We start from the raw sequence: 24,966 nt of genomic DNA on the forward strand, positions 1-24,966 counted from the left end.
GCCATGGGACACGCTCGCCCTTTTTTTCGGCAGCTGGCCGTGTTGAGCCGCAAAATGCCGAAGACTTGGTAGAGTGGATGACCAAGCCGTCACCATCCTCCTCATCCTCTCTCACCCAGGCTCAGGGTAATTTGTCTGGCAAAGCAGCTGCCAACGCGGCCTCCTTCCTCTGCTCAATGGCATCAGTCACTCTTTCCCTAGGCCCACCATGTCCTCCTGAGGAGTCCCCCGAACTGTTTGACCACAGTGTTTGGTACATGCTGCAGGAGGATGCACAGCGTTTTGAAGGCTCCGATGATGGTACACAGCTAGAGGAAGGCAGTAATGTGAGCCCAAAGAGAGGGGGTGCCCAAGAAGGACAGCAATCTGGCAGTCATGTTCCCTCAGCTGCAGCATACTGCCAGGTTTTCTACAGTGATGAGGAGGGAGGGGATGATGAGGTCACTAACTCCACGTGGGTGAGAGAGGAGGAGGAGGAGGAAGAGGAGGCACATCTCCAATGAGGCTGGATGCCCTCCAGGGGCCAGCTTAAGGGCAGCACACCGACTGCATCACAACGCAGAGCGCTGCTGTCTCTCCGCGTTATTCCAAAAGTTCTTGGGTGTGGGCCTTTTTTGAGACAAGTGCATCAGATCGCACTGCTGCTATTTGCAACATATGTCGCAAGCGTATCTCGTGTGGCCAAAACATCACCCGCTTGGGCACCACATGCTTGACCAGACATATGTCGACCTGCCATGCAGTTCGTTGGCAAGCGTACCTCAAAGACCCACACCAAAGAACAAAGCGGACCTCTCCTTGCTCCTCATCAGCTGGGATCTTCAACCCCACTATACCTTCAGTCCTCTCTGAAGCCTGCACTGATAGGACTGAAGGTGTAGAATTAGGTGTGTCACAGCCAAGTACTTGTGGGCAATCTACTATCGGTACACAGGCAAATTTCCCTGCCCCAGCTGCTGCAGCGCCAAAATAAGTTCTCTCCCAGCCATCCACATGCCCAGCGGTTGAATGCTAGCTTAGCTAAATTGCTAGCACTTCAACTGCTGCCTTTTCAGTTGGTAGACTCTGCCCCCTTCCGTGAGTTTGTGTAATGTGCGGTACCTCATTGGCAGGTTCCCAAACGCCACTTTTTCTCACGGAAGGTGATTCTGGCTCTCTACCAGCATGTGGAAGGCAATGTCCATGCCTCGCTGGACAGGGCGGTCAGTGGTAAGGTGCATATTACTGCTGACTCATGGTTCAGCAGGCATGGACAGGGACGTTACCTATCTTTCACAGCGCATTGGGTGACTCTTCTAGCAGCTGGGAAGGATGCAGGACAAGGTACAATAGTTTTGGAGGTTGTTTCGCCACCACGCCTCCAAAATGCTACTACTGGTGATTGTGACACACCTCTCTCCTCCACCCCCTCCTCTTCTTCCTCTGTGGCCTCTTCCTGTGCTGATTTGTCCTCGGAACCAGCGGTGCTCCGTAGGCGTTCAAGGGGCTACGCAGGCAAAAAGATGCCATGCGGTGCTTGAGCTGGTGTGCTTGGGGGACAGGAGCCACACTGGGGCAGAGGTTCTGTCAGCTCTGCAGGGGCAGGCTCAGAGGTGATTGACGCCTCGCCAGCTTAAGCCAGGAATGGTGGTTTGCGACAATGGCACCATCCTCCTCTCCGTCCTCCGACAGGGACAACTGACCCATGTGCCCTGTTTTTCTCACATCCTTAACTTGGTGGTGCAGCGGTTCTTGGGCAGGTAACCGGGCTTACAGGATGTCCTGAAGCAGGCCAGGAAAGTCTGTGTGCATTTCCGACGGTCATATAATGCCAGCGCTCGGCTGGCTGACCTCTAAAAGGAATACAACCTGCCCAAGAACCACCTAATCTGTGACATGCCTACCAGGTGGAACTCTACGTTGGTTATGCTGCAGCGGCTGCACACGCAGCAGAGGGCCATCAATGAGTAAAAAAGAAAAATATTGCGCTTGTTACAGTGAAAAAAAGAAAAGCAGCGATCAAAAAGTGTTATACCACACAAACAGATATGCAAAAAAGGGAAGAGATCGCGCTAAATGAGTGATATATAAACAAAAATGGTGACATAAAGTTCAAATGAATAATCAGTCCCGCCACAAAGGCAAGTAAAATAAAATCTCCCAGGTGATGAACTCAATCCACAAGGAAAAGTGCTGGACAGAAAGATCCTCCACCAACGAAATAAAAGCCTCTTACCAAATATAATTGATCTCCAGATTAAAAGAGATCAAACAGCGCATAAGAGACATAGATGGATAGTATCCCATAGACAGCAACAGACAGCAACAGCGATGAAATCCTGGTAACTGTGTCTTTACAGATGCATCTCTCGATAGGTCATCCAGGGGTATAAGAAACAAAGAGACCTCACATAGCGTAATTCCGTCTTAGTTTAATATTTGGTAAAAGTGAAAATACACTTACATAGCATAGTAGATAAACGAGTAAAAATATGAGCCGGCCCGCTCGATACACAGCCTGTATCAGGTAGACAATACGCGGTGACGTCAGAACGCCGCCTCCCAACGTTTCGTCGCGATAGGACTTGGTCACGGGAGTATCTGTGCCAATATGGCACCAGGACATGGTCAGGGGAGCTTGTTTTTTTTCCCCACGCCAGTGGGCCATGATCAGGGATGCATGCACTGTCCTGTCACCATTTGAGGAGGCCACGAGGATGGTGAGCAGTGACAGTGCATGCATCAGTGACACTGTCCCTCTTATCCACCTGTTGAAGTACACGCTACGTGGAATAATGGACAGGGCCCTTGAGGCAGAACAGAGGGAGGGAGAGGAGGACTTTCTTACCTCTCAAGGCCCCCTTTATCGAGACAGTGTTCCTGCTTGCCTGCCTATCACACAGGAAGAGGACAAGGAGGAGGAGGAGAAGGAGGAGGAGGATTTTGTCAGCATGGAGGTGGAGCCTAGCACTCAGCATCAGCAGTAGTCTTCAAGGGATCAATTACAGTCCCAAGAAACCCATGGACTTGTACATGACTGGGACGAGGTGGCTGTGGATCATGTCATCCTCAGTGACTTAGAGGACTCCGCACTGAATGCCTCAGCAAACTTATGCTGCATGGCCTCCCTGATCCTGCAAAGCCTGCGGAAGGATCCTTGTATTCGTGCTATCAAGGAGAGGGATCATTAATGGCTGGCAACCCTCCTTTGATCCACGTTACAAGGGTAAGGTTGCAGACCTTATCTTGCCAGTGCAGAGGGAGCAGAAGATGAAACATCTTTGGGAGGCCTTGCAGAAAGGTCTGTGCAAAGCGTTCCCAGAGACTGGGGGGTTATAAAATCCTGGTCCTGGATAACGTGTTGCTGAGGCTTCGGTCAGTCAAAGAAGGAGCTGTGGAGAAGGTGGCCGTCTGACCGATGTGTTCAGACAATTTTTTAGTCCGCAGCCCCAAGGTATGACCAGCAACCATCGCCATCGCCTGTTTTACATGGTGCGGGAATACCTAGGGGCAAGATCAGACTTGGACACTTTTCCCACCGAAAATCCTCTGGGTTACTGGGTCTTGAGGATGGATCACTGGCCAGAGCTTGCACAGTATGCAATTGAGCTACTGGCCTGTCTTGCATCCAGCGTTCTTTCGGAACGCACATTCAGTGCTGCTGGAGGCTTTGTAACCGATCACAGGGTGCGCCTACCCACCGACTCGGTCGATCGACTGACCTTCATAAAAATGAATCAGGCTTGGGTCACCACCAGCTACCAAGCACCTGAAGTTGATGTAACTGAATAATTTTTTTTTAAATGTCAGATCCCTTCAAGACTGCCTATGCTGATGCTGAGTGACTATCCTGTAATGCTGAGTGACTATCCTGTTATGCTGAGTGACTATACTTCTCCTCCTCAATGATCATGCTGATAGCTTGTAAAAACATTTTTGGTTCTGGGCACCGCCACTAGTGGCTAATGCCCAATTTTTCTGCCCCTGTTTAACAGGGGCGTGTAATTACAATTTTTGATGCAATACTTTGCAGCAGGGCTCATTCCTGCACTCCAACTAGAGTATCTGTGAGGGGTTGCAGTGTTGTGGCACCAGCACCAGTGCCTAAGGCCCAATTTTTCTGCCCCTGTTTAACAGGGGCGTGTAATTTCAATTTTTGATGCAATACTTTGCAGCGGGCTCATTCCTGCGCTCCAACTAGAGTATCTGTGAGGGGTTGCAGTGTTGTGGCACCAGCACCTAAGGCCCAATTTTTCTGCCCCTGTTTAATAGGGGCATGTAATTAAAATTTTTGATCTAATATTTCACAGCACGGCTCGTTCCTGCGCTCAACAACAGAATCTGTGAGGGGTTACAGTGTTGTGGCACCACCACCACCACTGCCTAATACCCAATTCTTCTGCCCCTGTTTAACAGGGGCATGTAATTACAATTTTTGATGCAATACTTTGCAGCAGGGCTCATTAGTGCGCTCCAACTAGAGTATCTGTGAGGGGTTGCTGTGTTGTGGAACCAGTGCCTAAGGCCCAGTTTTTCTGTCCCTGTTTAACAGGGGCGTGTAATTTCAATTATTGGTGCAATACTTTGCAGCGGGCTCATTCCTGCGCTCCAACTAGAGTATCTGTGAGGGGTTGCAGTGTTGTGGCACCAGCACCAGTGCCTAAGGCTCAATTTTTCTGCCCCTGTTTAACAGGGGCACGTAATTAACATTTTTGATCTAATATTTCACAGCATGGCTAGTTCCTGCGCTCAACAACAGAATCTGTGAGCGGTTGCAGTGTTGTGGCACCACCATCACTGCCTAAGACCCAATTTTTCTGCCCCTGTTTAACAGGGGCATGTAATTACAATTCTTGATTTAATATTTCACAGCAGGGTCCGTTCCAGCGCCCACCAAGAGTATCTGTGAGGGCTTACAGTGTTGTGGCACCACCACCACCAAAGGCCTAATTTTTCTACCCCTGTTCAACAATGGCATGTAATTACAATTCTTGATATAATATTTCACAGCAGGGTCCGTTCCAGCGCCCACCAAGAGTATCTGTGAGGGCTTACAGTGTTCTGGTACCACCAACACCCAAGACCCAAATTTCTGCAGAGTATATAGGACAGGCCGTATAGAACGGAGGGAGACAACAGGAAGTGAGAGGAAATCTAGCCCTGGAAAGGGAAATTCTCTCCTGTAAGAATTAATATGGGAAACAGGTATCTCCACTGATGCTTTATCACCAATCCTTGTTTCAAAACAGGGGCACAGACAGCTAAACAAATGTTACAGGGGTGATAACCCTTCCCTATTTTATCCAAAAAGCTTAAAATAGATTTTTTGGCTGGAGGTACACTTACAAAACGTACTAGTTCCAAATTACAAACAGATTCTACTAAAAAACAAACCTGCAGTGCCTGTCTTGTTTGGGACTGCCTGTATACTGTTGTTCAGAGTATATAGGGCCTGGGGGACCCACACCTTTTCTTTTCCCCTTAATATCCATACAAGACCCAAAGGGCCTGGTAATGGGCTGGGGGGTGGGGGTACCCATTCCATTTTTCTCAATAGTTGTGAAAACAGAAAGTGTGGAATATTCTGTATGGAAGAAATGTATCACTGTATACCCCTCGTTTTCTTCCTTTTTTTGATAATATGTACTAAAATATTTTTTTAACTAGTATTGCTGTTGTTGTCTAATAATATTAATAGCACCCAGAAAGTCTCACACATCCCCCAACAGGGGGTTCTTTTACTATAAAGGGACGTTGGTGCTGAGTAATTAAAATACGGTAATTGATCACTTCTAAAACTCTTATATCACGTAATGTGTCACATAATGTGTCACATGACTGTTCCTACTTTTCATCCAGCCTGCATTCTAGCCTTTACCCAGTATGCATCCCAGTCTGCATCCACAGCCCAGCCACTGTAACCACAGCCCAGCATCTGCAAATTAAACCTCTGCCGTACCCCAGCCTTGTCTGTGCTGCACCTGCAGCCCTTTCTACTGCTGTGTCCAAAGTTTCTGCTGCACCCCAGTGTGGTTGCTGCTGAGAAAAGGGCTGGTGTCATGGAAGTTGGCTAAAACATAATTTTATTAATGCAGATGAACAACAATCAAAAAAGTCAACATGTTTCGGCCAACAGTCCTTAATCATGGCTTAATCATGATTAGGACATGATGGCGAAACATGTTGATTTTTTTTTTTTTACTGTTGTTTACCTGCATTAATAAAACAATGTTTAACTGACTTCCATGGCACCAGCCTTTCTCTCTTTTTTTGCATGGATTGTACATGGAGGTTTGCAAAGACTTCCCAGGAGGAGTGCCATATTCTTGAGGCTGACCAGGCATTACACAGGAGGTAGTAGCTCAGATGCTCCTGTTCAAACACTCCACTGCTACCAATCAGGTCCCCACTGTACCCACAGTCCTTCCGCTGCTATACCCACAGCTGAAGTCTCTGCTGCAGCTCAGTCACTGCTGCACCCACAGTTTAAACCTCTGCTTCACCCCAACCTGGTTTCCACTGCATCCACAGTCTCCACTGTTTCTTATCTGTACGGCAAACTTTGCAACACAGACAGTCTTAGCTTTACCATCTCTGTACCCTCTTTCTCCACTGCATCCAGAGACAGAAACTCTGAACTCAGCCCCCAGCCTCATTCCTTCTGTCAGCTTTCCTCTACCTAATGCTTCATTCTTGATTAAGTTCCCAGTCACCTGGCACCAACCCTTCTCCATGTCTGCGAGTACCTGTAGAGTGACCCAGGGATAGACTGCAGCCAAGGCCAAACTCCTGTGAGAGGGTTCCAGAACACCAGCTACCTCTTAAACTCCATTAAGTTTGTTGCACAGGGGAGCAGGGTTAACATCTCTAATATGGAAGAAGCCATACCGACTATTTGGTGGTGACAGCATAAGGAGAATGTGTCTCAATGGTCCTTTTAAGCAGACCATTTTGACGATGGCACCAGAACTGGAAAGGCCATGTATGGGTTATTAAGCTTTTGAGAAACCTCATAATGGTGGCTTATAAAACAGTGCATTGTAAGCAGTCACGTTGCACTATTTCAGTTGATTCGGGTTACTGATAGCCATGTGCATTTATTTTTATTTTTTTATGAGCCTGTACGATCAGCAGATCACGGGTGCAATCTCAGGCTCCTGCAGACCATCAGTGTAGCTGTCTGCCCATACCTCGTATGGGCAGGCAGTTTCTGAATAACAGGAAGAATCAATGAACTACCTAACGCACTCATCAGCGCCCTGGTAGTTAATTAACTAAAAGTCATCAGCCACAATGGCTGACGGTATTTGTAGTTCTCCCATTCACACAACTCTGTGAATAAATGATGTGACTGGGTGGGCAGGTGACAGCGGGTGCAGGGAGAAAATCCCTGACCCGCTGTCACAACACACATGTACATGTGCATAGTACAGTTTCTTTAGCCCACAGAAATCTGTCCCTACCATGGAAAGGCCAGTTGGTTGAGTGTTCTTCCCACGGTCAAAGGTTTGCAGCCCTCCCCTGTTCCTAAAGGGCAATTATAATAAAATGTATTGCTTTTCCTCAGTCTGTGTATGGCTCCTGGGGAAAGGGGAACCAATCACAGTAGTGAGTTGGCAGATGGTTTCAGTTTAACAGACTTAATGAACTTGGGCATGTGCTGGAACCCCTTAAAGCGGGAGTTCACCCATTTGTAAAAAAAAAAATCTTCTCCCCTTAGCTTCCTGCTCGTTTTTACTAGGGGAATCGGCTATTTATTTTAAAATATGATCCGTACTTACCCGTTTTCGAGCTGCATCTTCTTCCGTCGCTTCCGGGTATGGGTCTTCGGGAGCGGGCGTTCCTTCTTGAGTGACAGCCTTCCGAGAGGCTTCTGACGGTCACATCCATCGCGTCACTCGTAGCCGAAAGAAGCCGAACGTCGGTGCGGCTCTATACTGCGCCTGCGCACCGACGTTCGGCTTCTTTCGGAAAATCGTGACGCGATGGATGCGACCGTCGGAAGCCTCTCGGAAGCCTGTCAATCAAGAAGGAACGCCCATTCCCGAAGCCCATACCCGGAAGCGACGGAGAGGATGCATCTCGTAAACGGGTAAGTACTGCACATATTTTAAAATAAATAGCCGATTCCCCTAGTAAAAACGAGCAGGAATCTAAGGGGGAAAAGTGCCCTCTAAGGGTGAACCCCCGCTTTAAGCCTCGTACACACGACGGGGAAACTCAGATGATAGCTTTTGGCCGACTGACTTTTTCCCGTCGGAAAACCCAGCCGTGTGTAGGAGGCAATAGTGCTTGCTTATTAAATTGAATTGGGTTCAATTCAATAAACAAAAAGTGAAAAACATGTTCCTTACCTCTTCATTTGAAGCACAATGGTCTCAGATGAGGAGTTCTTTCCAGGGTAATATTCTGTGGACACTGTTGTTACATCCTCCTTTACAGATATCATTTTTACTCTTCGACCCTGAATTAGGTCACTCTTAGTTAGGACATTGAGCTCCAGGTCAAGGCTTTGGTCCTCATCCATCAGTATTTTGGTTATATGTGACTGAGCTTCCTCTGGCTTTATTCTGGTGTCTTGCTCTCCATTCTTGTGCACATAAATGTTTTGGTTGATATGAAAGTATGTCTGTGGTGTCTTCTCAAACCATTCCACAGCTTTGTCTTGTATTTTTGTCACATTTTTTTTTACATAAGGAATTTCCCATGTAGTTTGTACGAGAGATGAAACTTGGTCAACCAGTAGGCCAATGACTGTCCTGGAAACATCTTCTGATACTAAATCCCGCATTTCTTCTTTCAATTTGAGAACCTCTTTGAACTCGCTACGTGCGTCTTTCACACTAGAGGAGCTTTTAGACATGTCAGAGATGATATGAGGTATTAATTTCTCATTGATTATTGGCTCAATGGGAACAGATTTTACCAGATCTGCAATTTCTAGTCCTGCATTTGAAATGCATGTGCACAGCTTAACTTTTTCCAGACTTGACGAGGAAACCTGTGTTTCTAGTATTTGTATAATAAAGTTAGTAGTGGTATCTAAGTGGGATCGAATCTCATTGTAGGTCTCATGATGACTAAAGACGTCTTCCGCAGCTGACTGAGACAGTTTTTTCATTGAATCTTTATTTAATTCTTTGTTTTTTAGGGGTATCACATAATCTTTAGATTGGTCCTTTGCAGCCTCTGGAACGACTTGAGTTACAATGAAGTTGATGAGACCCTCCTCCAGATCTTTATTGTTCTTCACACTGGTGTGTATTTTATTTAAAAGGCATTTCTCAAATATATTTTTAAGTGCTTCTTTAAAAGCTGCGTCAATTACAACATTCAATGCTTTTGATCCCTGGTTGACCAGTTCCTTGCCAGCAAATTTTGCACCCTCAAGCATGACTTTCTTTGCAGCTGAGTTGGTGGCGAGTCCCTTGAAGGATATAGTGACAGTATCCTTTATTGCTGAAGGTGTTGTTGACTTCAGACCAGATATCTTTCCTGATTGAATTGCATCATTAGCCAGCGAGCTGAATTTCTGTATCCCATCGAGGAGATTTGTGGTGATGCTGAGAATCTTTTTAGCGCCTTTAAAAATGTGGTTAAGCCCAGCTGTCAAGAGAGACATTCCGATACTTATGGCTTTTGATATTGCCCATTGTGCCCAATCAAAAGTACCCTTGATCATACCTTCTACACCAGAAACCATGTCACTAACACCTTCAGAGATAAGACCTAATCCAATCTTACTTGCTGCTCCACACGTTAATGCACAAATCAATATCCCAGCTAGAACTTGTACTACTCCAAGGAAAAAACAAATGAGGGCATCTAAACAGAACTTTGGCTTTTTTTTCACCTCATAGACAAATGCAAGTCCATAATCATAGAGAAGATACATCTCATCTTGCTCTACTTTACTGCTGTGCTCGGTTGTAGAGAGTGTGAACACACTGGTCAACTCAGTGTCAGCATCCTTTCCCTCTCTGTTCAAATCCTCTAACTTTTTTACAGAATTTTCAATGTAGTTTTTCCAGGAATTCAGCAATTGCATCTTTGTTTGTTTCTGCAAGTCAAAGTTTGATTCCTGGTTGTGTTGTTCAAATCTTGAGCATTGTGTCAAGTTTCCAAAGACATTAATATTGCAAATTTCAGAGGCATAAATGTCCAGAGCTGCTTTGGCTTCTCTCAGTAAGGTAATAGAATTTTGTTTATAGTCATCCTTGGCCATATTAATGGTAATGAAGGCACGATTGTAAAGGGAGATTGCCCGGTACATATTGTCAGCTTTTTCCATTTTATCCCAACAAGATAAGGCACCATAGTCATTATTCTTGTCATTGCTGTGTAAGCATGTCCGATCCACAGCGGCCTTAACATAGTCATAAAAATTTTCACTTCTTCCTTGTAGAAGGTTCTCAGACTTGGCCTCCAGAATTAAGCTAAGATTATCTTTTAATGGCCCTAAGTCCTTGTGGTCATTGATGTCATCTTCATGAGTGGTGAGCCATAAAGCCCAGGTCTCTTTTAAGGAGTTTAGGGCCGGATGGTAATCCATTTTTGAGGTTTCTTTTACACTTTGTTGACTAATGTTAGATTCCTGTTTCTCCTCCTCTGAATAATTACTGTCAAACTTCTTCAGATGTTGACAAAATAAAGTAAAGAGCTCATGGTGTATGTTGACTTCTAAAAGCTCATCATTTTCCATGTCTGCAATACGTCCTTTTTCATAATTCTCTCTCAGTTTCCTCATCTCCTCCACAGTTTGTCCCTGATACGAAGCAGCCAAATCATTCTGATTTAACACCATCTGCACCATCCCTGGATTTCCTTTACGTGATGTACGTCCAAATATTTGTTTTTCTACTCGTCTGTTGCTGGGAAAATGAGTAAGAATGACACTTAGACCTCCACTTTCGTTCACGTCTTCTGTAACTTTAAAATCTGTTCCTCGACCACCAAGGTTTGTCGCCAAAATGACTTCACCTGAATGAAATTTTTTTTCTTCTACATTGTGTTTGTCACTTCTGGTGTACATAGTGATTTTGCCAGGATTGGATATTGCCCGAAGATTGATCAACTGACGTTGAACTTTCTCCGCAGTTTTTACATCCTCACAAATCACCAAAACACATTGTCCTTTTGTCCCACATCTTGGACTTGTTTGTTTTTCCACCAACATACAGATTTCCTTAATCCAGGCTTCCCGACCTCCAAACACTTGCAGAACTGGTAGCTCCAACCTCTTAGTGTAACGATGAGTGGGCATAGGGTAGCAATGTGTATTGAAATGCTTCTTCAGAAAGGTAAAATCAGCTTCCTCCCCTAATGTACCTGACACCCCGTATATTCCAGAACCAGAGAGGTATCTTTGAAAGAAATGGAAGTTGGACATAAAGTTGGTGACACAAGATATTTGAGATAAGGCTAGTCGATGTTTTAGTTCCAGAAATTGCTGCAGACCATCTCCCCAGCGCTTGTTTTTCTCCAACACGCCTGTGGATTTAAAGTCAATTGGGATGATGCTGTGATGCTCGGGTGAACTTGATTTGTCTCTGCTGTCTATAGTATATTCTCTACCCGTTTCCATCATGATGGCCTGAAGGGCATTCTCCACAAAGACTGGAAGTCTGTTCTTGGTGTACTCTTTCAAGTGTTTAGGGATTAAAATGACGCCTTCATTTTCTTTATCAGTGATGTCTTTTGGTCTGTAGTCATCAGAGTATTTAATTTTCAGAGATAATTCTTCAATGGTGGCATTCACCAACTGTTTTATTGTCATCAGCACACATGCTTGTCCTTGTGGAAGGAGGAGAACACTGATTGGCTCTCCAGAATCACAGCTGGTTTCAATAAAAGAAGCTTTGTCATCCTTTAGTTCATAAAACTTAAACTGGACGGAATCTTCCAAAACTTTGCCAAAGACTTTCAGAAGATCTTTCTCTTGCTGTGGTCCAAATTTTACTATCAGCTTTTCTAGCTCTGTCTGTTGTAAGTCACTTATTTCAGAAGATGTCTCAACTTTAACCTCCTTTAGCTCTTCTTCACTGAGGAGACCGAGCTGCACCCCAAATTCTAGGATATGAATAGAACTGAAATGCTCAGTTGTTTCCTGTCCAAAAACAGCATCTGTGGCAAGCTTGTGAAAATATTGTATTCCTGGAGTCCAGTACACCTCACCTGATTCCGCCATGATTCTTTGACACTTGTGAAGTTTTGCCCAAATTGCCGTCAGTAATTGGTCCAAGTGTCTCATCCCTGTAGCATCATGGGAAAGAAAAGTAATTTGCACTCCATTGTCCAAGGTCATATAATCCACCTCATCTATGATGGCGACATCAAACTTGCGTTTATTTCGGGTCTTTTGTCTTTCAAATTCCTGTCTCAGAATGTCCGCAGCAAAGTCTTCCACCGTTCCATAAACAATGTGTGAATTATAGGCCTTACAAATGACTGCAGTTGGGTCTTTGGAATCAGCGGCTACATCTAAATTTGCCGGAGGAATAACACTGCAGGTTATATCAAACTTTTTATATAGTTCACTCCATTCTTCTGCATCTCGACGGGCCAAGACTGGAGAACTGGTGATAATATCTACTGTTTTTCCTCTTATTGCATGCATCATGGCAAACAATGCCACAATACAGGATTTTCCTTCTCCGGTACCAATTTCCAATAGACAGCCTTTAACATCCTGAGAATTGGAAAGGAGCAGGCTTATGATGGAAGCAAACTGAGTGGCTCGAGGAAAATATCCCCCCACAATCTTTGTATGGTCTTCAGAACTAACACTTGTGGTGTCTTCAACTGCTACTGATAATATAATCAAAATTTTCACCATAACTTCCACACTGGGATTGGTCAGATCAAAATCCCTTATCATTTGGATTGCTTCGTTTTTCATATTAGCATCAAGATCTTTCTGTGCATACTTGGGAAGATCAGACATTAGTTTTTCTAAGACATTTTCAAGAAAATTTAGGACGTTTTCTGGATGGCTCAGCTGTCTCATTTCTTGTATGAGTGTCTTCACATCTTTATCAGTTTCCATTTTTGTGTTCAGATATTTCAAGGGCTCCTTTTTCTTCAGAACATCAATTGGCATATCCAGTCCAAGCTGGAAGGTCTTTACTTGATGGAGAATTTTTTCTATGTTCTCCTGGGAAGTTCCAGCTTTGCAAGCTTCTAAGTAAAATGTTAATGCCTTAACCGGATTCCAAATTCCATTGAACAGGATCAGAGACAGTTGTTCCTTACAGACATCTGAAAACTCTTGGATCATGTTCAGGACAATGTTCCCAGCTGTGGTCTTACTGTCTTGATAGAGCTTTTCCACAATATGGAGCAGAAACACCGTCTTCTCTTCCATAGGTGTTTCTCCAGATGAGATAAGAGTGTCTTCCGTTGTAGCATCGGTCATGGTGACCTCTATCAGGGCTTTCAGAAGTCTAACATGTTCTGTTAGAGACAGATTCTCATAATGAAACACGTGATCCAAATTATGGAAGGCTTGAAGAGGTAAACACTTTTTTAGAGCATAGACTTGTATCATTTTATATTGCAGTGTATTTATCCTCTCAGCTAAACTTTTGTTTTTCATTATTCCATCTTCCAGAATTCCATGCATGGTCAAGAGTTTGCTGAATGTCTCTTCTACATCTTTAACCTTTGTGAAAAAAAATGAAAAATAATCAGTTTTAGGCAAGATTTTTACATATTTTCTGTTTGGGCCATATTAATTTTATGAAAATGTAACAAGCTTATATTAAATGTACCCTTGTGGCTGACAGGGACAAATGTTCAAATAAGACTAGAAACACCTAATGTAACTAAATCACTAGGACCAGATGGCTTACACCCGAGGGTTCTCAAAGGAGTTAGCCATGTGATAGCCAGATTGGTATTCCTAATCTTTAAGGACAGTTTACTGACTGTAATGGTACCAGCTGATTGGTGAATATCAAATGTGGTACTGATATTCAAAAATCATAAGCACACACACAGGTTGAATTAAATGGACTGGAGTCTTTATTCAACCTAATCAACTATGTATGCAACAAGGTATTTAATTCAAAGTTAGTGATAACATACAAATAGGGATCCCAGGCAACTTTGTAAGCCCAGCATTAATAGCACTCTCCCCATCCATGGCAATTATGGTTGTGAAATTTCCATATTTTCTTTTAAGTGTAAGTACTTTATGTCCTAGGGGGCAAAAAGAATAAGTGAACCTTGGGTACAGTTAATGGACCACCAATTGGACTGGTAGGGTCTTATTTCTGTTGAACACTGTCCATTGTTTGCTATGCTGTTTAATTTAGTTTAATTTAATTGTAATTCTATTTATTAATTTTAAATTAAATTAATTTCATTTAATTGTTTATTTTAATGATTAGTTTAATTTGCTGTGGGATCACCTAATTCATGCATTATCACTAACGCTGCATTTGCCTTTTTCAAAAAAAAAATATTTCTTTTGACAGAACAGTGACCAAACTGTTACGACAGCTCCACTAATCCACTAATCTGCATGCTTATGCCCCTCCACCCATTATGAATCCACCCCCCTTTCAGCACAAATCTTTGCCCCCCCATCCCCCAGATCCCCCCAGCTAAAATGTCCCCCCCCCAAAAAAAAACTCCTCCTAGCACAAATCCTCTGCCCCTCAAAATTCCCCCTCCTAGTACACATCCCCCCTTCAAATCTTCTCTCTTAGCACAAATCTTCTTCCTCATCCCCCTTCCCAACACAAGCCTGCCTAAATCATCCACTCTTAGCAACCGTCCCAACATTTCTGTTCCTAAAACAACGCTTACCCCCCATGTTACCCCAAAATTCCCCATTCCAACACAAATCCCTTCCCTCCAATCTCCCGATCTCCTTGTGGTGCCCCCCCACCTCACATGACATCACAGTGCTCAGGGCAGTTACCCTTCCTGCCCAACCCTTGTCCTGGCACTTCCTGCCCCTTAGGTGTAAAGACCTTTTTAAAGGAATGATGACACTGGACATTAAGAGATATTATTTATTTTTATTTTAAATTTTTTTTTGCTTAAACTGTATATAAAGCCAAAACTTTTTTTTATAGATAGAGTAATAGAGTAGGAAACGATTAAAAACCCTTTTCAGATTTTTTTTTGCTGTCCAGCTGGGGAGGGGATTGCTTTTAGTTCCTGAGAAGAAAGAAATGAAGAGAAAGTAAACATAATTCCCATCATAGAGAATTGTTATAGGAACCTTTGCCCCCTTTGGAAGGTTTACCTTTTATCTGTTGCTCTGGCGACAAACTGAAAAAGATAGTGTAACGGAATGACCCGGGACACCCAGAGACTTTGCAAGGATGAGGGGTACTCCTGTCCCGGCGTCACCAAGGAGTCTTATGTCTAGGGTCACCTTATGTCCGATAGGGCCATAGGGTGACTGAGAAAGTATGTCCTAAATTACAGGACAGGGGACATCACTGATAGTTCATATTGCAGGATTTTGAGATACTGCAAGATGTTGGTTAATTGTGACCCAACCAGTCAATAGTGACTCATTCTATGATTAGCCCTGACTAGTGACATGCTAATTGAGTCAGGGCCTGGAAGACATTTCATTGTCCTTGTGTGAAGGTGTTAATCCAGGTCTGCTCCCAGACCTCTAATTATGTATGCTAAATACTGTTTATGTGTGGAATGTACTTGTCGGAGACAGAACGTCTGCCTAGGGAACTCAGTGTGTGATGGTGTTTTGTTTGTTATGCTGTTAATGAAGGAATGTGCAGTGATTAGACCATGATAATTATAGGCCGGCGCCGACACGTCTAGAATGTTTAGTAATTAGCCTTCGTGTGTGATTAGGGGGGGTGGAGATCTCATTGTCCCTTTGAATACTGTCACATGATTGTAACTGCATAAAAAGCTGAGAAGAAACCATTAAAGTTGTCATTACATTTGGAACAAGTACAGAGCTGTGTCTCGTCTTGATTCTGAGAAAATGGGATGCTTGCTGATTTGTCTGTGTGTCAGATGAGCTGTCGTGGATAGGATGGAAGGTAGTAAACGGTGGTGACCGTTACAGTGGTGGCAGCAGTGGGATAATTCCATCACCAGAAGAACAGCTAGAAGGACACAGGACAATGGAGACGCTGTATGAACGGCTGAAGCTCTCTTCCCTCAAGGACTTACTGGAGAGCCGGGGCAGATCGGCCTGCAATCGTAAGAGAAGGGACATTATTACAGAGCTTGTCCAAATGGATAGAGCTGAAAGGCCCAGCATAACAGACAGGACACCCGATGAAGAGTTTTTTGACCGGGCTGTTAGACGTGGTGTCACGCCCCTGACGGTGAGAGCCTGATGTGCGGAAGACGGCCTCCCTTGCAGCTCTGACTCCGAGCTCCTGGTAAAGTGGACAGGAGGCTCCAAAGTACAAAGTCGCACGAGTGCCTGGCAGGATCGCTGGTGAGTCGCTGAGCTGGAGTTGCTGAGCAGGTAGCGGAGAGGCACAGGTGCAGGTGATAGTCCCAGGCAGCTGTCAGCGGGTAGAGGAAGTGGTCAAGCCGGGTCATGCACTATCGGATACGTCTGGAACACAAGCGGAAGCCGGAAGCGAGGTCACGGTGCAGGCTGGGTCGGTATTGGGCTGGCAGCGGAGTAGCAGAATCAGTAGGCGAAAGCAGGGTCAAAACAAGCCGGGTCGGTGCAGGCGGAGAGCAGGGGTATCAAAGGCAAGCCGGGTCGGGTCAACGGTACAGGAAACAGGATACAGGTTGCTGAGGTAGGTTCGCCAAACGCTATAGAACGGACAGCACCTGAGTCCAGGAAGAGGCCAGCCTAAATAGCCTGTCTGGCGCCAAAAACACTCAGAGAGTGCACGCCGCGGCGCCTGCTCGTGCACGTGCACACGCGCGCATGGGAGCGCGCACGGGAGCGCGCGCACGCGCCACCGGCGCTCCCGTGGAAGCTGAAGACCCAGCTCGACCTCTATGGTCGCCATTTTGGGTGCTGGCATGCCCTTCCTGACACGTGGACTGGCACAGTATGGACCTAATCCTCCACCGGAGATCATAGACCGGGTTATAGCAGCTGTGGATGCCACTTGGCTACAGCAAAGAGGTGCTGCAGCAGCAGAAGTCACAGCAGCACCAACTGAAGAGAGGGGAGAGGCACAGATGCCAGTCACCATGAAAGTGGAGTTCCAGGGAGCCGGAGCAATTGGCCCCTCTCCCCAGCAACAAGCTGTGGTGGTAAAGCATTTACTCCCAGCTGAATCTCTGGCGGCAGGGCAGGATGCTACTGGCTGCTGCACACAACTGCAGCTTGAGCTGACATCGGGGGATGGGACCGTGGTCTCCCCTCAAAGCGACCCAGCAGAAGGGCTGGCAACGGAGCAGAGTGCCACAAGCCTCTGCTCTCATCTAGCAGGAGAGGGAGTTCCTGTGGGAGTGGATGGGACTGTGGTCTCCACTCAAAGTGACCCAGCAGAAGAGCTGGCAACAGAGCAGAGCGCCACAAGCCTCTGCTCTCAACTAGCAGGAGAGGGAGTTCCTGTGGGAGTGGATGGGACTGTGGTCTCCACTCAAAGCGACCCAGCAGAAGAGCTGGCAACAGAGCAGAGTGCCACAAGCCTCTGCTCTCTACTAACGGAAGAGGGAGTTCCTGGGGCAGTGGATGGGACTGTGGTCTCCACTGACACAACCCCAGAAAATGGTGCGTCACAGAGACAGGAGGATGTCGGCTTGGCTTTGCAAGCATCGGGGGTTTTTAACCTACCAGTGGATGGGACTTCAGTCTCCACTGGTATACCCCAGGGATGGGGGCCAGTTGGCCCAGATCCCCAACCACATGATGGACTGAGCCCAGTCACCCTGTCTTCTCTCCAGCGGCTGAAAGGACTCCAGGGAGAAGGGCCAGTCCAGGCCTCTCCCCAGCGGCAGGCAGGTTCTTTGAGAGAGACAGAGGTTGGCGGGGTGAGTAATGCTCTGTTTGGAGCAATTTATTTGGGGTACAGTGTGGATACCAGCATTGAAGGATTGGTACCACTGACTAACTTCTGAGTCAACCCGTTCGGGGTCTCCTCCTGTGTCAGTCTCCCATCGAAAGGGGAGAGATGTAACGGAATGACCCGGGACACCCAGAGACTTTGCAAGGATGAGATGTCCGATAGGGCCATAGGGTGACTGAGAAAGTATGTCCTAAATTACAGGACAGGGGACATCACTGATAGTTCATATTGCAGGATTTTGAGATACTGCAAGATGTTGGTTAATTGTGACCCAACCAGTCAATAGTGACTCATTCTATGATTAGCCCTGACTAGTGACATGCTAATTGAGTCAGGGCCTGGAAGACATTTCATTGTCCTTGTGTAAAGGTGTTAATCCAGGTCTGCTCCCAGACCTCTAATTATGTATGCTAAATACTGTTTATGTGTGGAATGTACTTGTCGGAGACAGAACGTCTGCCTAGGGAACTCAGTGTGTGATGGTGTTTTGTTTGTTATGCTGTTAATGAAGGAATGTGCAGTGATTAGACCATGATAATTATAGGCCGGCGCCGACACGTCTAGAATGTTTAGTAATTAGCCTTGGTGTGTGATTAGGGGGGTGGAGATCTCATTGTCCCTTTGAATACTGTCACATGATTGTAACTGCATAAAAAGCTGAGAAGAAACCATTGAAGTTGTCATTACATTTGGAACAAGTACAGAGCTGTGTCTCGTCTTGATTCTGAGAAAATGGGATACTTGCTGATTTGTCTGTGTGTCAGATGAGCTGTCGTGGATGGGATGGAAGGTCGTAAACGGTGGTGACCGTTACAGATAGGATTTCCCATCACTTCCTGACGCAAACATATTGGTCATCAGGACAACAAGGGACGGTAAATGTCCCCAACAAGGACACAGACAGCAATAATAACTGATAAAAGGTTCCAACTCTCCCCTGCTGTATTTAAAACTGAAAAAATGCCTGTAAAGAGAACCCGTCTTGAAAGAATTATTAAGGCTGTCCTTGACTTCCTCTAAAAAAATCTAGTTGTCTGTATCAGCCAAGCCCTGTTCCACAGAGGTGCTTTAGTCCTCCCGTTTGGGGAGACGTCCCTACTATCTTGACTGGGTCCTTTGATATTTGGCAGGCCACTTGCCTATTTAAGGGCCCTAACTCTGTGCCTAATGAAGCAGGCTTTGTGTAAGCCATATTCGAAAGCTGCGGTCATATAGCTAGAACTGAGCAACACATACTGTGTGCTTCTGGAAGTAAACTCCACCGAAAAAGTTCAACCCTGAGAAGCTATGGGAGCCTATGTGTATGGATATGGGTGTTCTTCCTCTGAATCCTTTTGTCAGAGAATCCCTATCAGACTTTTGGATAATAGAATAGTAGAATAGTGACCTGGCTCTTGCGCACGTGCACGGGCGCACTCTCAGTGCTTGTTGGCGCCACACAGGCTATTTAAGGATGCTCCAGCTCATGTTTAAGTGCTGACTGGTCTATCAGCTATCCCCTGCAACCTGCTACTACTCTGCTTGTTTCCTTGTTGCTGACCCGGCTTGCCTCTGGCTTGAACTTGGATCCTGCTTCTGCCTTGTTTGCCAGTTACTGACCCTGGCTCCGTTCCTGACCACATGTCTGCCTTATGATTCTATATCTCGCTGCCTGCCTGCTGCTGACGTTGGCTATCCCTGTCACCACATTTCTGTTCCTGGCACGGTTCCCACCTCCTGTTTGAGTGCCTACCTGTCTGTCATCTGTACCAGTTCTGCTCAGCACAGTGAGTTCCTGTCTCAAGTCTGATGGGAGGTCTGACAAGCCTCGCATCCGGACCCTGCAGCCCAGGTGGAGTGCCCCTTTGAACACCTTCCCGCCCGGCCTATAACAGATTGACAGCGGGGAGGGCCTTTCGTCCTTCTGTGTGGATGTCATATGACAACAAAAGACACTGAATGAATCAGTTTCATTCAGTAAAAAATGGTTGCTTATACCAAGGAACTTAATTGGTATAAGCAATCATATAGGTAGATTCAGTAAGAGTTAGGCCGGCTTATCAGTAGATAAGCCGACCTAACTCAGAATCTAAGCCGACTTATGTTTAAGTGTATGCTCAAACAGATACGCTTAAACATATCTAAGATAGGACGGCTTGCGCCGTCCTATCTTAGATTGCAATATTTCGGATGGCCGCTAGGTGGCGCTTCCATTGCGGTCGGCGTAGAATATGTAAATGAGAAGATAGGCCGATTCACGAATGTACGCCCGGCCGACGCAGTACTTTTACGCCGTTTACGTTAGAGATAGGCCGCCTAAAGTTAGAGCTTAGCCCTAATGGAATAGTAATGTTAAGTATGACCGCCGTTCCCGCGTCGAAATTCGAATTTTTTAAGTTGTTTGCGTAAGTCGTCCGTGAATCAGGATTTACGTCGTTTACGTCCACGTCGAAATCAATAGGCCCGTGCCGCGTACTTAGCCGCAATGCGCACTGGGAAATGTGGGCGCCCGGCGCATGCGCAGTTCGAAAAAAACGTAAAAAACTTAAGGTCAAGCACTATTAACATAAAACAGGCCCCCCCCAAACACATTTGAATCAGGCACCCTTACGCCCACCGCTTTAGGCTACGCCGCCGTAACTTAGCAGGCAAGTACATTGTGAATCATGTACTTTTTTTTTACATTTCTTTTGCAAAAAAATGGGTTATATATTGTGTTTTTTTATGCATTATAATTAATTAAAGCATATTTTTTCAAAAACAATTGTGCTGCACAAATGCCGTGTGACATAAAAAAGATTACAAAGACCACAATGTTATTCTCTAGGGCCAATGTTTGGGGGTTCCAAGTAATTTTCTAGCAAAAATGATTTTTACTTGTATACAAAAAGTGTCAGAATAGGCCTGGTCTTCAAGTTATGCTCTTTCTCCACCACTTTTGTGTATGACTTACGAACATATTTGTCATAACAACTCTCGAGGTAAGGGACTGATTTCCACTTTATATACAGTAAGCGTCGGTTCCAGGGCTCGAGTCCTGTGGGAACGCAAGGGAACGGCGTCCCTCCACTTTTTTCACTGCAGAAACGCCGTTCCCATTGCAGGACTTGAGCCGCCCGTGCCGACAGGGGGGTACATTAGGGTAATTGCACGGGGGTTACATTAGAGGGATTACATAGGGGGGTTACATTAGGAGGATTACACAGGGGGGGTTACATTAGGGGGGATTTCACGGGGGGGAGTTACATTGGGGGGGTTACATTAGGGGGATTACACAGGGGGGTACATTAGGGTAATTGCATGGGGTTACATTAGAGGGATTACACAGGGGGGTTACATTAGGGGGATTACACAGGGGGGGTTACATTAGGGGGATTACACAGGGGGGTTACATTAGGGGGATTACACAGGGGGTTACATTAGGGTAATTGCATGGGGTTACATTAGAGGGATTACACAGGGGGGGGGGGATTACACAGGGGGTTACATTAGGGGGGATTTCACGGGGGGAGTTACATTGGGGGGGTTACATTAGGGGGATTACACAGGGGGGTACATTAGGGTAATTGCACAGGGTTACATTAGAGGGATTACACAGGGGGGTTACATTAGGGGGATTACACAGGGGGGAATTACATCGGGGGGGTTACATTAGGGGGATTACACAGGGGAAGTTACATCAGGGGGGGTTACATTAGGGGGATTACACAGGGGGAGTTACATCAGGGGGGTTACATTAGGGGGATTACACAGGGGAAGTTACATCAGGGGGGGGTTACATTAGGGGGATTACACAGGGGGGAATTACATCGGGGGGGTTACATTAGGGGGATTACACAGGGGAAGTTACATCAGGGGGGTTACATTAGGGGGATTACACAGGGGGAATTACATCGGGGGGGGGGGGTTACATTAGGGGGATTACACAAGGGAAGTTACATCAGGGGGGTTACATTAGGGGGATTACACAGGGGGAGTTACATCAGGGGGGTTACATTAGGGGGATTACACAGGGGGGAGTTACATTGTGGGGGTTACATTAGGGGGATTACACAGGGGGGAGTTACATTGTGGGGGTTACATTAGGGGGATTACACAGGGGGAATTACATCGGGGGGGGTTACATTAGGGGGATTACACAAGGGAAGTTACATCAGGGGGGTTACATTAGGGGGATTACACAGGGGGAGTTACATCAGGGGGGTTACATTAGGGGGATTACACAGGGGGAGTTACATCAGGGGATTTGAGGGTATTTACACAGGGAATGAATACACTGTAGGGATTTACAAAGGGGGGGGGGTGGGGGGAATTTACACTATGGGAGATAAAACTGGGGGAATTTACTGGGGGGGGGGGGATTTAGACTGGGATGCTCAGTCTAAAACTCATGGGTCTATTTTTTGTCCCAGTCCAGGCCTGGGTGACACTATTAAGAAGAAAGTGATATCCGACAGTGATGGTGTCATCCCCATCCGTGACAGTGCATGAATTGGCGCACTGGCATAAACCACAACATTTACAGGGGCCGGTTTGGGGTGTGCATCGTGATCGTGTGCTGCCACCCTGAAACTAGCCTGCCCAGCGCCCTGCAGAGCACTGTGGCAGGCTAGACAGAAGAGAGCCCAATGCACTAGCCTGCCCAGTGTCTACTGCTCTGTTATGTTCCTGCCATCACTCCGCAGTGGCAGGCTAGGGGGGAGAGCTATGCTAATGCTCAGTGACCAGGGGGGAGGGTTGGGGGGGGTGACACCATATTTTTTTTTTGTAAACTGGCACTTTACAATAAATGTTGCACTGTATTTTCTGTGAAATATATATGCATATGAGCGTATCATTTTTTATTTTTTTTGGTGGGGGAGGGGATCTTGGGTGGGAGTTCCCACACTTTTTTCCCCAGGACTTGACCCCTGGTCGGTTCACAACACGATTTCCAGCGCGACTTTGAGAGACGACTTCAGCGCGACTTGGAGCAACTTACAACGTTGCCTCCAGGACAGGCAACTTTGCCAGTGGCCAATCAAACAATAGTCAGCTCTGTGGGAGGGAGGTATTTACCTCTTCTTCTCTTCCTGTAAAGTTGCTTCAGTTAAGACAGTGGTCCGACTTTGGAGGCAAGTTTCATTGAAATCAATGGGTACAAGTCGCCTACAAGAAGTTGCCTTGAAGTAGTACAGGAACCTTTTCTGAAGTCGGAGCGACTTCAGTAGTGTACATTAACTACTTGCCGACCAGCCGCCGCAGTTATATGGGGGGAGGTCGGCTCCCCTGCGCGAGGTCATGTAGATTTACGTCACCTCGCAAATCAGCCACTAGGGGCGCGTGCTCGCCCCTGGTCCTGACGTGCGTGCCCGGCGGGCGCGATCACCGCCGCGCACCCGCGATCGCTCGTTACAGAGCGAGAACCGGGAGCTGCCACAGCATTTCTCCCCCTGTTAGAGGGAGAAATGCCTGATCGTTTGTTCATACAATGTATGAACAGCAATCAGTCATTTCCCCTAGTCAGTCCCACCCCCCCTTCAGTTAGAACACACCCAGGGAACATACTTAACCCCTTCCTCGCCCCCTAGTGTTAACCCCTTTCCTGCCAGTGGCATTTTTATAGTAATCAATACATTTTTATAGCACTGATCGCTATAAAAATGCCAATGGTCCCAAAATGTGTCAAAGTGTCCGAAGTGTCCGCCATAATGTCGCAACACCGATAAAAATCGCTGATTGCCGCCATTACTAGTAAAAAAAATATTAATAAAAATACCATAAAACTATGCCCTATTTTGTAGACGCTATAACTTTTGCGCAAACCAATCAAAAAACGCTTATTGCGATTTTTTTACGAAAAATATGTAGAAGAATACGTATCGGCCTAAACTGAGGAAAGAATTATTTTTTTTATATATTTTTGGGGATATTTATTATAGCAAAAAGTAAAAAATATTTTTTTTTCAAAATTTTCGCTCTATTTTTGTTTATAGCGCAAAAAATAAAAACCGCAGAGGTGATCAAATACCACCAAAATAAAGCTCTTTTTGTGGGTAAAAAAGCACGCCAATTTTGTTTGGGAGCCACGTCGCATGACCGCGCAATTGTCAGTTAAAGCGACGCAGTGCCGGATCGCAAAAAGTGACCCGGTCATTGACCAGCATCATGGTCCGGGGCTGAAGTGGTTAAGACGGCTCTCATTCACTTCAATGGAATTTCTCATGTCGCGCGACTTGGGGGGGGCACAAGTCGAATCCCAAGTCGCTGTAGTGTGAACCGGCACTAACTGTCCTTATAACACTGAAACAATCATTAAACTCCCCTGTATGTTTTCCTGGGAAGAGGGGGTTGAAGGGCAATTCTCTAATGAGGAGTCGGATACTATATGGTGTAATCTTCACACATGCATCAATTCTTTATTAGCTAGTAAAACAGCTCCTAAAGAGGATGTAAACCCAAAAATCCAGTGGCTCTTTAGGGGGGTAGCGCTACACTTGTTACAATTCAAGTCATCGATATACCCAGATGCAGAGTCGGGAGTCTGGTTAGCAATATTGTTCTGTAATATCTCAGCAGCATGATGTCATCACACTACACCTATCTGTGTTTTATGAAGGCACCAGGGGGGCTGTTTTTTTTTAATGTGTACCAGAATGAAATAGTGAAATGAGTACATAAATAATTATCTAATATATATATAGGTACTTATATAGCGCCGTCAATTTACGCAGAGCTTTACATATCTTTTACCTCAGTTATTTGGATGGGAAGGGCATCATCTTCTACCATGTGGCAAAGGATATTAGTTTGCTTCTGTCTTTGCATCTTTCTGTTTCTTCTCATCTCCAGCTCCTTATTGAACTGGGCTTGTTTTTCTTCTAGAGCTTTACTTTCCTTCTTAATCTCCTCCTGAATCCTCCTCTCTCGCTCAATCTGCTGCTGCCTCCTCCTCTCTTCTTCTTGAATTCTTTTTCTTTCCATCTCCTTTCTGTCCTCTTCTTGTTTGCCTTTAAAAGAGGACATTTAATATAATATTGGTAAGGCA

At 45.7% G+C, this 24,966-nt stretch overlaps 1 protein-coding gene across 1 annotated transcript in view; it reads right to left on the reverse strand.

Annotated features, from left to right (window-relative positions):
* Window positions 1-24,966, reverse strand: part of LOC120924686 — a 68,180-nt gene that overhangs the window by 7,637 nt on the left and 35,577 nt on the right. The window contains exons 4-5 of the mRNA XM_040335691.1: window positions 24,672-24,928; window positions 8,334-13,639 (exon numbers count right to left, since the gene is read on the reverse strand). Of these exons, the coding sequence (XP_040191625.1) occupies window positions 8,334-13,639; window positions 24,672-24,928 (5,563 nt within the window). The remainder of the gene's footprint in view (window positions 1-8,333; window positions 13,640-24,671; window positions 24,929-24,966) is intronic.

The sequence above is a fragment of the Rana temporaria genome, chromosome 1 (assembly GCF_905171775.1).
Source record: "Rana temporaria chromosome 1, aRanTem1.1, whole genome shotgun sequence".
NCBI classification, from domain to species: domain Eukaryota; kingdom Metazoa; phylum Chordata; class Amphibia; order Anura; family Ranidae; genus Rana; species Rana temporaria.